This window comes from Rhinichthys klamathensis, unplaced genomic scaffold, assembly GCF_029890125.1.
Source record: "Rhinichthys klamathensis goyatoka isolate OS25496 unplaced genomic scaffold, OSU_Roscu_1.1 h1tg000523l_1, whole genome shotgun sequence".
Lineage (NCBI taxonomy): Eukaryota > Metazoa > Chordata > Actinopteri > Cypriniformes > Leuciscidae > Rhinichthys > Rhinichthys klamathensis.
In genome coordinates this window covers 2,320,564-2,337,701 of record NW_026607002.1, presented here as the reverse complement: position 1 = coordinate 2,337,701, position 17,138 = coordinate 2,320,564, and the positions used below count along the sequence as shown (strand labels likewise).

Genomic DNA, 17,138 nt, shown 5'->3' with positions numbered 1-17,138 from the left:
ATCCCTTTTAACTAGTGTTGTCAAAATATTCGGTACTTCGGTACCAAGTCGGTACTAAAAAATTGAAACGTCACGGTACCAAGTCCCGGTGGTACCGAGTACCCAGTCAAACCCGGTTCTGGATGCGCATGCATGCACGAAGGGCGTGAAGTTGCGTCCGCTTCATGAAAGCGCTGAGACATGGCGACCGGCGGCGCTGCTGATGTGGTGTCTGTGTATATTAAACTGCAAAACGACTATTTAAATATGAACCCTTCATGTTCAGCTTGTCTCTGTGTGAATGAACGGCGCAGACGCGTGGTTTCATTAAACGTTACCTCACACACACACACAAGCACGATCGAGTGACGCTCGCGCTGTTTTCAGTCTCTGCTGCCTCACGATATGATGACACGATTCATGATTCCATTCATCTCCAAAAGTCACTTCATGAGCATTTTACCGTTTCATTTGAGAAAAACTATCGTCATATCATACACGCACAGAAACTCAAAGGTCTTCACGGCAACCCGTCAAAATAAAAGTTTGGTTTAACTTAAAGAAATTGACAGAAATAATTATATTAGGCTACTGTAAAATAGATTTAACTACGTCTCCATTAATTCAAGATACTACTACTAATAAAAATAATGTGTGCATAGAAGGTTGCTTATTTTTCACTTGACTTTTTTTATAAGCAATATTTCTCAATATCATCAATATTTTCGTTTAAACAGCATGTAGCCTTCAATCCTTTCATAAATTTAAGTCATTTAATTGAATTTAATATATATATATTTTTTTCAAATAGTTAAATAAATTATTTAAAAAAAATAGTTCAAACTGATTTTGCTGTGGTACTGAAATTGGTACCGAGAACCGTAACATTTTAATGGTATCGGTACCGACTACTGGAATTTTGGTTCCGTGACATCCCTACTTTTAACAGTTTATTTCACAGACTTAGACAAGACTTCTACTTTCCCCCCACAAAACCTTTAGTATTGGCATTACAAACACTGAATTAATACCAACATACAATTAAGTAAAGGACATGCTATATCAGATAATTGGGAATGCTGGACAAAAAATATAACAGCAATAGAATAGCTTTACAGTAAACTTTTTTTTTTTTTTTTGCAGTACTATCTTATATTAATGAGCGTTAAAGCAAGTAAACAAAAAAACACAGCCACTGTCCAGAAGTGGCAATTATAGGATAACAGACACAGCAATGCATCATGTTCTATAAGATAGGGATGTGCACGAATATTCGAATTTTCGAATATTCGATCTGTAATTATTATTCGAAAAATAAAATACTATTCGAATTTTACTACATTGCTTTGCTGGCCGTAAATGCAGTGAATCCATGATAAATCCCAAGCACTAACTCCCAGTTATAATTAAATGCACTGGGTGGCGCTGTGGAGTGTATTAACAAGTTGTGTGTATTTGATCACATAATGTTGTCGTCTGCCTCGCGAAGTTTGGAATTACTTGAAAATGATCTTACTAAATGGAATTACTTTTGATCGAACTAATTAATTAATCTGAGTTATAATATCATCAACACAATGAGAAATCACATGAAATCCAAAGTCAAATGAGGAAAGACAGCTGTCCATCACTGCATTCACGACTGCAGGTAAGCGCAGCTGGACCCCGCGTGATCCGAAATGATAACTTATCTTATAGCAAAATGATTTTGAGACATATACTTCCTCAGGGCCGGCGATTGCTATAGGCGAACTAGGCGGTTGCCTAGGGCGACAAATGTGTTGGGGGCGCGGGCGCCCTCTAGTGTCGCCCTTGGCCTACTTCCCATTAATCATAGAATTACAATGACAAGCGAAACAAAAACATGTTTATTAAATATGATCATCCTAAGGCGCCCCTCAGCCATACGTTTAATTACTTGTCAACCTGATTATTAGATTGAATGGATGATTATTGTCGATCATTTCCTAAAGGGGGGGGCGGGGGTTAGTTGCGTTACATTAAGTTCTATGGTTACGTTAGGCAAGTGCTCGGCTGCTGCGCGCGCTGATCGAAAATGAAGCGGTCTAAACCCTCTGGTGCACAGGGACGAAAACGGAGAAAGCAACAAGATAAAAAGAAAGCCCAGTATAGAGGTACGTCTTCTCATCTCATCCAATTAAGGTGTCAAATGTTCTGGCCATCGGGACTACAGGGAGATTCCCGCGGGCCCGACGTGCTTTTTGGGCCGATACATACATCTCATACTTTTATTTTTCTATTTTTGTCTTAACGGCCCATAAAACTCGTAGGCCTACATCGGTGGCCCATTCGTTTTGTTTTGTTTTGCTTAATTGGCGGCGCTGGGTTACTTCCAAATATATAACTTACTTTCAAGTATAGAAATTTGTACAATACTCATGAAAGTTTCCTTTATTTTTCAGTGCATTTGTTTTACAATATAGCCTATGGCAATTACTGTCATGGGATTAATATTATATCTATTATTATGTAGTAGTGTAATTAAAAGAGGTTTGAATATTTCTTTGTTCAATTTGCACACTGAATATGGGTTGGAGCTTTTAGTTTTGAACTCTCAAAGTGCACCAGATTGATGAATTTAACATTAAAATGCACAAACTTTTCTTACAGGGAAATACCCCTGAAACCCCCTTAACCTTGTAGCAGCCCAATAGATTGTAATAATAGTTGGCCTAGTGGTGGTAGTAGTTGTAATTTATCTACTAAAAGTTATTTATGGTCAGATAAAATATAGTTGTACAATCCAACTATGATATATCCTTGAACGTTCTTTGTAGCATTTGTTTGAACAATTTATTGTTTAAGTTTTTGAGTAACTATAAGAGCATGTTTAGTTTAATAAATACTTATAATTTTTTAAAGGGGGAGGGGGGGGGCAAAACTCAATATCGCCTAGGGCAACCAAAGGGTTAGAGCCGGCCCTGTACTTCCTTTAAGTTTCGTTGAGGGAGACAGGTGAAACGCAAAGTGCTGTTAGAAACTTAGAACACCGTTATCTTTGTGTCTCTGAAGCGTCTGTCAGCGAAGCGCCTTTTCTCACTCGAGCATAAATTGCTGGCGGCGCCCCTGCATGTGGATATTGTTTTTCTCAATAAAAACACGATAATCATATGCTGACTCGAGTGTGTGTACGTTCTGTACGATATCTGGCACAATCTGCTCTATTAGGCGTTTTTTTCCCGTTCGCGCTGCTTGAGCATGCTTTTATTAATGCTTTTGTTTTTATATATTTTTTGTTTACACATAGGCCTACTGTTTAATGTTTTCAACTAAAAGAAAACTTTAACATATATTGTAAGCTTGTTGTGTATATTGCCTAATTGTAAGCTTGTTCAGAAATGGTGACAAAAACGTGAAAAAAAAATTAACTTAAAAAATAACGTCTTTTTCATTAAACGTCATTTAAATAAACGAATATTCGAATATTCTATTTTTATGAGCCCGAATATTCGAATGCAATATTTTTGAAAAATGCCCATCCCTACTATAAGATCATCATCATGTTTGTAGCATGATCCAGGGGATTAAAACGTACAAAATATATTTCAGGCCTAGTGGAGTTGGTAACTAATAATAGTAGTAAATGTGTAAAGTTGCATAAAATGGAAATACTCAATAAAATCAAGAAAAAACTACCTCAAATGTGTATTTAATGATTGGATTCCACAACTGATTAAAAAAAACATATACAAGACAATACAGCATTTAAGGGATGCACCGATACCGATACCGGTATCTGGTATCGGCCTCGGTACCACATTTTCTAAAGTACTCGTACTCGTTAAAAGTCCCCCGATACCGGGGACCGATACCACGGTCTGAGAAATGTCTATGTTTGAGCGGCGTGTAAGGGGTTAATCACAGGCCCGCCCCCAGGCCCCGGCTGCAGCTCAGAGCGGGGAGAAGGCGAGGCGAGACATGTCAGCCGTGTGGAACTATTTCAAAGTGAATGAAGACGACAAAACAAAGGCGGACTGCAAATTTTGCTCAGCGAAATTGTCCAGAGGAGGCTCAAAAGGTAGCGCATTTAACACAAGTAATTTACCTAAAATCACCTAAAATCCCAACATGACAACAAGTACAAAGAGTTTACCCATGCTTCTAAACCAACACAACCCACGCTGCAGCAAACTCTTGCAAGACGAGATAAAATGTCCAGAGACAATCCAAGTGCTGTGAAAATAACACAAGCAATTATCAAGTACATTGCATTGAGTGACCAGCCACTCTCGGAGGTAGAAAATGTGGGATTCCTGCGTCTCCTCCATGTTCTGGAGCCCAGATATGATGTCCCAAGCCGCCGCTACATGACTGACACGGAGCTGCCTAAACTACACGACTCCGTGCAAAAACATATCCACAGCCTACTGCAAGCCTTCTCTGCGTTTAGTTTCACCACGGATATTTGGACAAGCAGTGTTAGCCCCGTGTCGCTAATTAGCCTAACCTGCCAGTGGATAGACGAGAGTTTCACGCTGCAACGAGCCATATTACATGCGAAACAATTCCGCGGCTCGCACACCGGCAAGGCTATAACGCATGTGTTTGAGGAAATGCTCCAGACATTGGGTATATACCTAAAACATCAGTACATGTTGTGCTTCGTGACAATGCCAAAAACATGATTAAAGGGATAGTTCGGCCAAAAATGATATTTAACACATGCATTACTCACCCTCAAGCCGTTCGAGATGCATATGTCAATCTTGTTTCAGACGAACACATTTTCAGTTATTTTAGAAAATGTCTTAGACCCTTCAGTGGATATAATGTGAAGCAATGGGGTCCACCTCCTTCAAGTCCCAAAATGTGCATACATCCTTCACAAAAGTAATCCATCCGGCTCCAGGGGGATAAACGAAGGCCTTCTGAGGGTAATCCGTGCGGTTTTGTGGTAAAAATATACATATTTAAAACTTTATAAATGAAAACATCTGACTTCCGGCAACGATCGACGCGCGTTCACGGGTGAACTCAGGGTGAACTGAGTGGAGTTTTGTTTTGCTCTGCTCTCTGGCTGCGCTGGCGCCTTCGTTCTACGTCACGACGGTTCCTACGCTACGTCATACCTCATACGCCGACTTCCATCCGTGAACGCGCGTCGATCGTTGCCGGAAGTCAGATATTTTCATTTATAAAGTTTTAAATATGTATATTTTTACGACAAAACCGCACGGATTACCCTCAGAAGGCCTTCGTTTATCCCCCTGGAGCCGGATGGATTACTTTTGTGAAGGATGTATGCACATTTTGGGACTTGAAGGAGGTGGACCCCATTGCTTCACATTATATCCACTGAAGGGTCTAAGACATTTTCTAAAATAACTGAAAATGTGTTCGTCTGAAACAAGATTGACATATGCATCTCGAACGGCTTGAGGGTGAGTAATGCATGTGTTAAATATCATTTTTGGCCGAACTATCCCTTTAAAGCCATGAATGATACAACATGCTTTTTTATTTTAAATAAATGTTCTTAATTCCAAACTAGTCCCTTGTTTTTTTGTTAAATTATATGACTAAAGCTGTTACCTGTAAATTTAAATCATGTTTTTTTTATTAAGTACTCGGTATCGGCGAGTACTGAAATGCAAGTTTTCCAAAAAAGTGGTATCGGTGCATCCCTAAGGTGTACCAAGTGAACAAAATTTACTGATGGCTTAATTTAAGAAATGTTTCATTGCGCTTCTGATTTGGCTGGGAGATTCTCTGATTTTGGGTGCGCAACAGTGAGTTTGTCTAGTAACTCATCGAATCTTCACCCCAAAATGGTGGCCGCGCTACCGAAGCGCCACCTAGTGGCTGTTACCAAAAAAGCATCAGAGTTTCGCCTCTTGTTCTTCTATACTCTTTGATATAATGTAATAATATACAGCCCTAACACATATGACACAGTAACGACAATGACAACTCTCTGACACTAGTTCTACTACTGCTTCTACTGAAAACACCCACACGGTGACGCAAGTTTCAAACTCCCTTTATCCGGAAGCGACATTCAGACAGAACCATTGAGGTATTCCACACAAACCGAGGCCTCGTTTGTCATTAGTTACGTAATTTCCAGATTAACAACACAAGGCTCAAATCGAGGATTCATGTGGCACACACATTTATTCTCTTGTATATCTTTTGTAATGTTGCTTTACCTAGAGCCAGGTGGTCGTAATATTATGGGGGCTCGTCCGGGATCAAACTGAGAAAAGCTCAGTCAATTCTTTGGTAGGCCTATTTGGTAAAGCAGTTAGGTGAGAGATAATTGGATGAGTTTGATTATTTGGTAAGTAATAATTTGATTAAAATTATTCTTGGGGAGTGTTTGGATTAAGCCAAATGGAAGAATTACATCGGACGAGGGTAGACGGGTTAGCCGTTGAGCTGCATGTGGGCGACCTGAAGACTAGGTCTGATTTGGACCTTGGTGCCCTTCCTCTTTTGCTCTTCTCCTGGATTGTTTTTCTTGTCTTTAATTACTTTTTGTATTATTATTTTAATTTATTTCTAATTAAATGTTCATTTGTTTAGTTTACTTTTGTTACACCTTGTCTACCTCAAAGGCCTAACATTAAAATGAAACAAAACAAATAAAAAAACCTTGCGAATGAAACAATGTTTATTGGATTTAACAGGTTTATATTACAATTGGGGATTTGGCTTCAGGAGCCAACAGAGCCCAAAATAGCAAACCAAAATACAATTACTTCCCCAACTCCCTTATCTAAACCAGGCAATAAAGATCAAACAAAAAGTGGCATCGGTCTCCCTACCTCCCAAATTACTATACACAATTGTATACAGGTATAAGAGCAAACAAATCAGTGCCGGGGTAATCTGGAATCTAGGTCGTTAAACAGGCGGTAGTCAATATCACAAGTATGGCAGTTCACAAGAAACAAACAAACCACTTCTTTCTCAAACAAACTCTCAAATAAACACCCCAAAATAAACACTCAACAGTCTTACTAATACACTCTGAAAACGAACTAGCAAAGTCACGCAAGGCAAGTGTAGCGAGTGAGCACAAGGCTAATGAAAAAATTAACGAAGGAGGCTTTTATAAATGACCAGGAGTCAGCTGATCAATCATTGCTTGGCACCAATCAGACTGCAGGAACCAGTCTGGTCTTTTTCCTAGATAAAAAAAAAACACCTCCCAAAACAGAATAAAACACAGAAACAGACCAAAAGGGATGTAACAAAACGTAACTCCATGTGTGGCCTCCCCTTTTTTAATGTTGCCTCACCTAAAGCCAGGTAGTTGTAACTCAGGATATAGTTTATTGTAACTGTATGTATTTTCTTGTTGTTGAAATATCATGATCAAATCTCATTATACAAAAGATGAAGTACTATGCACAGGATATTTGAAACAGTATATTTGACTTCAACTCCACAGCAAAGACTATTCTCCGCTCCTCAAATACAAAAAATGTGAGCCTTTATGGACATTTGGGGCTTTCGCACAGGAGGAACCTTTTCATAGTTCAAAAGAACTATTGGCGGAAGTTCCCAGTTTTTGGCGCATGATTATGTATTTCTGCTCAGCTGGCGACACTGGACATCAACCACATGGCAAACCCTAATAACTTTTCTTTACTGTCTACTTTCTATGTATAACAGTCCTATCTAATATCGTATTAGACAGATCATAAACTAAAGAACCGGGAGAATGTGAGCACTGTGTGCTCATTCTCTGGCATTCTCAGCACCATCAAAATAAAGGTCCGCCACACCGTTAAAATAAGTTACAACAACAAGCGCGGCTTACGTCACTTCAGAGTTCCTACTGGCGGAGCGAATGCAACCAGAAAACGTTCCTAGGGGAACCATTAGTTCTCGGGGAACCACCCTGGTGATTAGTTCCTATAACTATCTGGTGCAAAAGCCCCTATAGTGTTTCTTGAGAAAAGAAAAATGCTGTACTTACTCAAACATCAGTCCTTTATCTGTTCCTTACTGTACGTACACACCACCGCTGACTTGAGCTTCCAAGGTTATCGGAAGTCATTCATTTTCAATGGAAGCTGGCTTCTCTCAGCTGCAAGGAGCGTCAAAACCATCGGAGTCACGTTTTGGGCGTTTTGAGCGACCAGAGCGTCAATCAGAAATTTGAAAGTAGCTCAACTTTATGGTAATGAGCTATGAGACGGTTCAGCGGCAAAACGCCAGCAACCAATCGGAATATAGATTTCCTTCGCGTTGGCTGATTGCGGAGAAACATACGATGTAAACTTTCGTTCCTACCAAAACATTAGTTCCGAGAAAATGGAGGAGAAGCTAATCATCGCCGCTGCTGGGTTTCCTATCATTTATGATATGACGTTGTTTGCATATAGGGACCAGTTACAAAAGAACGAGGATGAGCGAAACTTTTATTGGAAATATTTACGAACGCTCATTCTAAGCGGGAAAGCAATTCATTTGCTCACGGTTACACCGATTTGACCAATTGCACTAGATACAAATAATAATAGCACATTTTTTTTTTTTTTTACCAAATGTGACCAATAATGGTTATAAAAATGCTGTCATTATAAAAGTTTCTAGTGTCAATGTTTTGCTTGTTTTTTCTGTTTACATTTCATATTGTGACACTTCTCTTCGCACATGATCAAACATATAATGCTGCTACGTGAGAGCAGCCAAAGTGTCAACAAGCTTCCCCGAACTTTTTGACAAGCATCCTTGACAGGGCGGTCAAGGCTTCTTTGCAGCTCAAGTCGGCGGCGGTGTGTACGTAGTTACCCTTGCATTGCAAACAAGCAGAGATCTCCTGTGCATGGCACTTCATTCTAAATGAAGAGAGAGAGGAGTTATGAGGCTTGACTGACAGTTAGAGGAGCCAATGGAGTTACGAGGTATATATATCCCTCACAACCTCTTTTAAATGCTTTTTATTGGTTAAATATTATTTCTAAGACCCACATACAGACGTAAAGGATGACCAATAACATTTATCTTATCAACCGAAAATGATGAAATATAGAGTTACAAGGTTTCGGCCCTACAGAGCGATGATACATTCTTATTTGTAGCATTTATTTTTACTGATTTTTTGGAATTTGATCATTTTCCATGGCACACCTGACAACCTGTCACGGCACAGTGGTTGGGAAGCCCTGAATTAGGCTAGACAACTCCGGCAATGAGGCAGTAGAGTAGATAATCGGGTAAAACTCTTCCCACATGAAGAGCACTGGTACGGCTTCTCTCCAGTATGAACTCTCTCGTGAATTTTCAACGAATCTGACCGAGAGAAACTCTTTCCACAGTGTGAACACTTGTGTGGTGTCTCTCCAGTATGAACCGTCTCATGAGCTTTCAAGGAATCTGACCGAGTGAAACTCTTTTCACAGTGTGAGCACTTGTACGGTTTCTCACCAGTATGAACTCTCTGATGTGATTTTAAGTTGCTTGATATAATGAAGGTCTTTCCACAGTCAAAGCACTCATAAGGTCTCACACCAGTATGAATACTCTCATGCTCTTTTAAATTTTGCAGTCGTATAAAACTCTTTCCACAAAAAGAACAAACGTGAGGCTTTACACCAGCATGAGTTTTAAGGTGTGTTTTTAAGCTTGATGCCAAAACAAATGTTTTCTCACACTGATCACAGCTGAATGGCTTCACTCCAGAGTGAAAGAGCATATGATCTTTGAGAACGCTTTTGTAACCAAAACTCTTTCCACACTGAGAGCATGTATAAGGCTTCTCTCCAGTGTGAGATCTCATGTGCACATTAAGGTGTCCTTTCTGAATGAAACTCTTTCCACACTCAGAGCAGTTAAACAGATTGTCTCCAGTGTGAATTCTCATATGCACATTTACGTCCTCTTTGCGGCTGAAACTCTTTCCACACTCAGAACAGGTGAATGGTTTTTCTCCTGTGTGAATTTTCATGTGATCATTTAGGTGTCCTTTATGTCCGAAACTCTTTCCACACTGAGAGCATGTGAATGGTTTTTCTCCGGTGTGAGATCTCATGTGTCGGTTAAGGCCTGATTTATCTATGAAACTCTTCCCACACTCAAAACAGAAGAACGGTTTTTCTCCAGTGTGAATTCTCATGTGTATCTTAAGGTGTGATTTAAACAAGGAACTTTTTCCACACTCAGAGCAGGTGAAAGATCCTTTGTCTCCAGATTTTCCAGCTTGTTTTTGTGCGAAATTCTCTTCAGTCTTTGAAACGACTGTGTGTCCATCTTCATTTGTGAAATTATGCTGTTTGTCTTCATTCACCTCCGTTGGGTCTAAAAATCAACATATTAAATTGCCCAAATTCAATTTAAGAAAGGTAAATGAGAAACAAAGAAATAAAGTTCATGCTTTATTTAGCACAAATCTAGTTTACTACTGAGTCTACGGTAACACTTTATTTTAAGGTGCTTGTAATAAGCAGTAATTAACAGTTAATAAGACACTTATAAGACCTTATAAGATGCATATAAGCATTAACTAATTATAATAAATAAATTAAATTAAAAAATAAATGTCTCAAGTATCAATACATTGCACTTTTAGAACAGCCGGACAAACGTAAATGGTAACACAAACTCCCAGTCCCTTAAAAATTGACCTTCCCAAGAGGGAGTAGTTTCCCTGATCTCTTCAGGGCCTGGACCTTTAATTAACCCTTATATGAAGTAGTTAATGCTTATATGCATCTTATAAGGTCTTATAAGTGTCGTATTAACTGTTAATTACTGCTTATTACAAGCACCTTAAAATAAAGTGTTACCGAGTCTACTAGTATCTAGTTTTAGATGTATTTTTATATCTTCATGAGAACCAGAAATAGAAGATAATTTTTTTGTGAATTTAGTTTGTCATTACATTGTTTGGAACATAAAGAACCAATGGAGATTTTTTTTGTGTGTGAAAAAAAAATGTCTGTAGAGGACACCAATGGCATGATATTTTTTTCCCAATCAATTTTAAGGTTTCAGGCTATTTTAAACCAAACTTTGTATAAAGATTATTCTCGACTATGGTATGAAAGATATAACAGAATTATTTGATATAATATTTTACTTCATGCAATATATGAGTAAAATTGCCATAAATGGGTAGTCCCATTCTATACAATGTAATTTGAATTTTAATGTTCTTGTGGCAACATGTAATGAAAAAAAGTGTAATAATGCGAGAAATAACTTTTCATTTGAATACCTCATATTTCATAGGAATACAGATAATTTATTTCCTTTTTGACTTGTAGTCTCCCCCCAAAATGCCTGATAAACATGCTGTAAGTCCTGGTGTCTCTAAAGAGGACATGCACAATTTGATGAATGTGATGTTTTTTTGGGTAAACAAAAGGTTTTTTTTAAACAAATGAAATAAATGTATGTACATGTAGGCTATACACATTGCATTTATATATGTATATATATATATATATATATATATATATATATATATATATATATATATATATATATATATATATCCCCTAAATGTTTGCTCAATCATTGTATTTGTGTTTTAACAATGGGGTGATTTTGTTGCTCAAGAGATTACACAACACAAGGAAGCTTGATTTCAATCTTTTAATTAAATTAAAAAGTAGCACATATAACTATAATAAAACAAAGATACAAATGAAATAAAGAGATTTTGGGTAGGCCTAACACTAGAAGTCCTATTTTAAGCGTATGGTCTAAGCACACGGCATAAGTGCACTTACAGCGTGTCCGAATCCACTTTTGCTAGTTTAACGATGGGAGAAATGGTTGGCGTGTCCGGCGAATGGTCTAAAAGGGTTGTCCCAATTCTCTTAATGAGTAATGGGTGTGTTTTGGGCATAATGTGCAATAAAACCAGCCAGAGTCTTATCTCCCATTACCTTTAAAAGCCAGTGCCATGGCGGATTCGCTATTTACATGGCGGAATTTACAAGTGGGAAAACTGACGTCTCCAGAGCCCAAACGGATCTGCTCGTGCGGGAAGTTAAAGTGCAAGCAGACCATCTACGGGACAAGCTGTTTTTAATATTTGGCATGTTTGTGTGTTGCTGCACGTCCCTGTGTGTGTAATAAGCAGAGTGTGCACTCTGTCCACCCGTATTTAGGCGCACATTACAAACGCACCTTTTAAAGGAATACTCCACCCAAAAATGATCATTTACTCACCCTCAAGTTGTTGCAAACCTGTATGAGTTTCTTTCTTCTGCTGAACACAAAGGAAGATATTTTGAAGATTGATTGGAACCAAACAGTTGTTTGGCACCATTGACTTCCATAGTAGAAAAAAAAAATACCATGGAAGTCAATGGTGCCCCACAACTGTTTGGTTCCAATCGTAAATGATGACAGAATTTTTATTTTTGGGTGGAGTATCCTTTTAAATAGGAAAAAAATATTGCGCCATAGACTTTAGACAAGGTTTTAGTTGGTCAATGACACAGTCTATTTCAGTTGCCTCAAAATAGCAACGCAACAACAATGCGCCTGAACACACTTTGTTTTCAGACCAGCAGCACATAGGCGCAAATGGAGGTGTTTAATTTAAAAAAATAACTAGCAGTCGCACTGAAACTAGCAAAAAACACTTGCGTAGAGCCTGGAGCCGAAATGCGCCGGGTGTATGATAGAGCCCTAGTATTCAGAACGGGGCTTAAAGTGTAAAAAATTCCTGAGCCTGAACTTTTTTTGGGGGGGGGGGGGGGGAACCATTCTTCATCTTCAAATGGAACCATTTATGGCATCTTTTTATTAATGAAGGCCAGTATCACTGATATTAATATAGCTAATGCTGTCTCGATGAAAATTCTTTCCCCAACAATTTTAGGGTTATAAAATAGTCCGCACTGCATAAAATATTAATTAAATTAGATTAATCCTTATTAAAGCTACAAGCGTTCTTTAGTCAAAGAGTAGTTAGTAGTTTTCTGTTCCCTTTGTTCTTTGGTTAACTTTACTGACAGACAGAATTAGTGGCTACTGTCACTTTAAGATCTACAGCTGGTGACAGGATCTCACGCGTCTTATTCTCTCACTACTCTTTACTTCCATTTAAGATTTTATTTAACTCATTTAAGGTTAATAATGGTTGATTCTTGTGAGGATACTCGACAAAACGGACATTTTGGCATAAATGTGTGTGTTATTGTTCGTTCAAGCGCGAAAGAGAATTCGATACTGGTTCGCGACTTTTTGTGCCGTGTGTGTGTGTGTGCGTGAGGAGGACATTTACTGAAGTGTGTTCTCTTTTGTCTTGTTGCACATTAATGGTTTAAAGCATTTGGTGGACAAACTAATAACTAATAAGAGCGTGATCATAACCCTAGCTAAAGAATGACAAAGAACGGATGCAGCGTTAATTGTGTTAAATATTTTAAAACATTAAAGCTGGACAAAAAAAAAAAGAAATCGCATACGTTAACGTTGACAGCACTAACTTTACTTGTCATACATTGCTGACAGAAAATGAAGCGGTTTAAAGTGGACTCGTTTTCATGGTAGGCCTATACATAATGTTTTTTTTTAGTAAGCTACACAGAATGTTCTACATTAAATATTTATCTAACAGTCTGATGTTACCTAGCAGCAGTGCATGTTAATGTTAGCTCAGTCAACATAAGGCTAACATCAAAAGGTGTAGACAGAAAATATGATTATGCTGACCTGAGCTAATTTACGAAATCAACCAAATCACATCTCCTTTCTTTCTTTTCATCCATGATGACATTAAAGTCAGGTCTGATGTTGTTTCTGGAGTTCTGCGCTCCATGCTTTCACCGACGACGCTAACGTGAGGTATGGATGGATCTCAATCACACTGTTGCCAGGACCCGCCCTGCTCTGCTTCTGATAGGCTTGTGACGTTAGTTAGAGCTGCGCTCCTCTCATTTGATTGGTAGGTGAAATCAATTGACTCGAAAATATTAAACCGCATTCAAGTTCCCAGTTTCAAATGCAGCCGCCCGGTATGCGCGCTCATAATGGAAGTGGCGCACTTGTTTTTTCCAAGAGCGTCCGCGCCGAAAGTGCCACCGACTGTAATTTGCAGCCTGATTAATACATTTTGCCTGCGCCGGAGGCCGGACCTGCCCCCGGCCGGAATACTTTAAGCCCTGTCAGAAATACTACAGAAACTGAATAAAGTAATCGAATTTAAAATAACACTGATAGTCTTTTAGTCCTGTATAAATTAAATATATTATAGGCTATTAATCCTGATTCCTTACCGTTATAGCTATCTTTTGTTGTTTTATCAACATTAATGACAGACATATATTGCTGCTGTCACTTTAAGACCTAGTGCACGCTGCACGGATCCATACTGTAACATACATTCTGTATCAACTGCTTATGTTTATTTAAGACATAACCGACTCGTCAAGACTGGAATTTTAACATTTTGTGTGTGTTTCTGACAGGACCACTATCGTCAAATACGATTGACAATTAGCATAGAGTTTGGATTGGCGGTATGGTTCCGTTCTGGGCGAGAACTCCCTGTGCATCCATGCAGCCTAGCATGGATAAGAGCAGGGAGAGCAGCAATAACCGCCTTTAAGGTGATGATACACAGGGCAACTTTTTGGGCAATGTTGCTGAGCAATGTAGCCATCAACGGGCAACCAGATGAGACACAGGGCCCACGACCGATCTAAATTATCCAGATAGAAATGTATTGCCCATTTTCAATGGGAAAGTGCTAAAGCAACAATCGCTCGGCAACATTGCTCAAAAAGTTGCCCTGTGTATCATCACCTTAAAGGTAAACAGAACAGAACCAACATGAATGTATTGCAGATATCATTAATTCAAGATTTTAAAATACAACATAATTCGAGAATTTATTCTGATTCAAGGGGAATCAGAATGCCAAATGTTGACTGGGCGAGAGGAGGAGCTGGGGATGGAGTAGGGTAATTCGCTCATGAGAAACGCGATAGCTGCTGATAATACTGAAGGAGCTTATATACAGTGATAGGCGTCGTGTTCCTATAGGTAGACGTGGATCAGCTGATAGTCACTGATGCGAGCTTGACTAACCTGACCTGCCAGAACTGACACTACGCTTGATTTTTGACCGTTAAAGCTGTTATCCATTAAAAATAACTCAGTTTTGTCAGAACTGTCCCAATTGTGAATGTGACAATTCTGTCAACTGTCCCGACCCCCGAAACGAGAGTCTGGTATCGCCGCCTGCAGCACGCTTGACACTTGCCTTTTGTGCAGATGCAATGTGGAGATGTTAAAAGTGCATCGTGAGAGAGAGAGATAAAGAAAGGGAGAAGACGCAGCACCACTAATTCACTCACGCTGTTTGACTCATGTTGCTTTTTCAAATGCATGTAATAAGCGACTCAAACTCGCTTTTAGAGATGGAGCAGAGAAATTCGCTAAAATATAATGTCCTCTACAGAGGAAAAAAGTCTATGTCTGGGTCTCAAGAGAATATGTGAGTTTTCATCATCAGTCATTAAAGAGAATGAAGGAAAACACCAACCTATTTGTTCCTCAGTATCTTCATCTTTTATTCTGCAGGGTTCTTCCTTAATCTCCATCTTTACAATAGTATGTCCGTAGTTTCTCCTGGAGTAATTCCTCCTGCTTGCTTCTTCTTCTCCTGTGGGGAGATGGGAATATTCCCCAGTAATTAAACTCTTTATGTTTTTTTTTTAGAAACAATTCAACTCTAGCTGATGTTTATGTTGCCCTTAAGTTACATCCGGTATAATTTAAATACATTAAAACTGTTTTCCAGGTTTAATTTGTTAATTAGGCTACATAAAATAAAAACACAACTCATAATCTTCACAAATTGCAATGTGAAAAAAACAGTCAGTAACGAGTTTATGTTTCACGAACGTAACAATATCAGTCGGTTCATTTCGATTAATTTCTGAGAGATTCAATTAATGAACTGACTCGATTAGCCGTTTGGATTTAGATTTCCCCTAATAAATTATCAAATGAATGTACGCACAGTCTGAAACAGCAGATTTAGAGCAGAATGCACGGCTGTGTTCCACTTCTCATGTTTATGTTCCCTTCCCTCGCTCACTTCTCTTCTTCTCTAGACTCGGATGTGTGTCGTTGCTTCGGTTGCTCGAGCGCCTCTACTGGCGGATAACAGAAAATGCGTCGCGCTATACAGTGGAAGTTGCCCATTCAGAGATGCCAGGATTTTCTAGATCTTGAAAAGTTAGGAGGAAACAATATTATTTAAAGGTCCAATATGTAATAATTTTGTAATAAAATATCCAAAAATCACTTGCACAGTGTGATATATTTCCTGCAGTTGTGTACTTACAATATCCCAAAAGTCTCCAAAGATTTTTTATTTCAGAGAAATTCCAATTTTAAATAAGTGGCCGTCCCGGCCAACAAATGTGTAGTACCCCAGAGTGCAGTCTGGACGATGGGGCGGGGCGACACTTTTAGGCGGGGCGACACGTGTCGCTCCGCCCACCCCCAATTTAATTGGTTTATAATACCGCAATCTTATTGGTGTAAACCAGAGCCGTAAACAATTCAGGTCTGAGCATGCGCATTCCTTAATGTACGACTTTGTGAATGATTTGGCCGTATCAAAGAAAAATTAAATGCTAACTTTAATCGTATCTTATTATCAGTTTACCATGGTAATTTTTGTTAATATCTATTGGCTAATACTTTATTATACTTAAGACACAGTATAGATTAAGTTATTGTTTAAAAACGAACGCTTGGTGACGTTACTTGTACTTCAGGGAGATGTTTTACATTAGATTAGTGCGTCATTCACTTGGCTTCTTCATATTTCTATCAGGATCGGTGGATCAGCACAAACTCTGGATTTTACGCAAATGATGATAATTGACTGTAAGAATGTAAGCAGCTGATTTTAAATTCTAAAGCATGACCGTTTTTTGTTGTCATTTTTTAAACGAGATTGTCCAATTCTTACATTATTTGGTACAAAGTGCAAATAAAATGTTTAATGGCAAACACGTTTCCTGGTTGATTACCTGTCCATACAATATGAGGGCCTATTGGTATGTTATATTTTTTAAAGATTCATGTTTTCTAATAAGTGTTAACCGGTTATGTACGACTGTCTATCTGTGACTGTGACATCAGTAGGCTATATTAAAAATCCAATTGTTTATTCATCCACCATCGCATTGCGTGTTCATGTTCAT

General features: G+C 38.6%; 1 protein-coding gene across 1 annotated transcript; it reads right to left on the bottom strand.

The window, feature by feature from the left end:
• Positions 1–9,030: 9,030 nt before the first annotated feature.
• LOC130073053 (gastrula zinc finger protein XlCGF57.1-like) lies at positions 9,031–15,595 on the bottom strand. The gene is made up of 2 exons (XM_056238472.1): positions 15,461–15,595; positions 9,031–10,251 (listed from the first exon to the last, which is right to left on the bottom strand). The coding sequence occupies exons 1-2, from the start codon at positions 15,516–15,518 to the stop codon at positions 9,125–9,127; spliced, it is 1,185 nt and encodes a 394-aa protein (XP_056094447.1). The 5' UTR covers positions 15,519–15,595; the 3' UTR covers positions 9,031–9,124.
• Between the last annotated feature and the right edge of the window lie 1,543 nt (positions 15,596–17,138).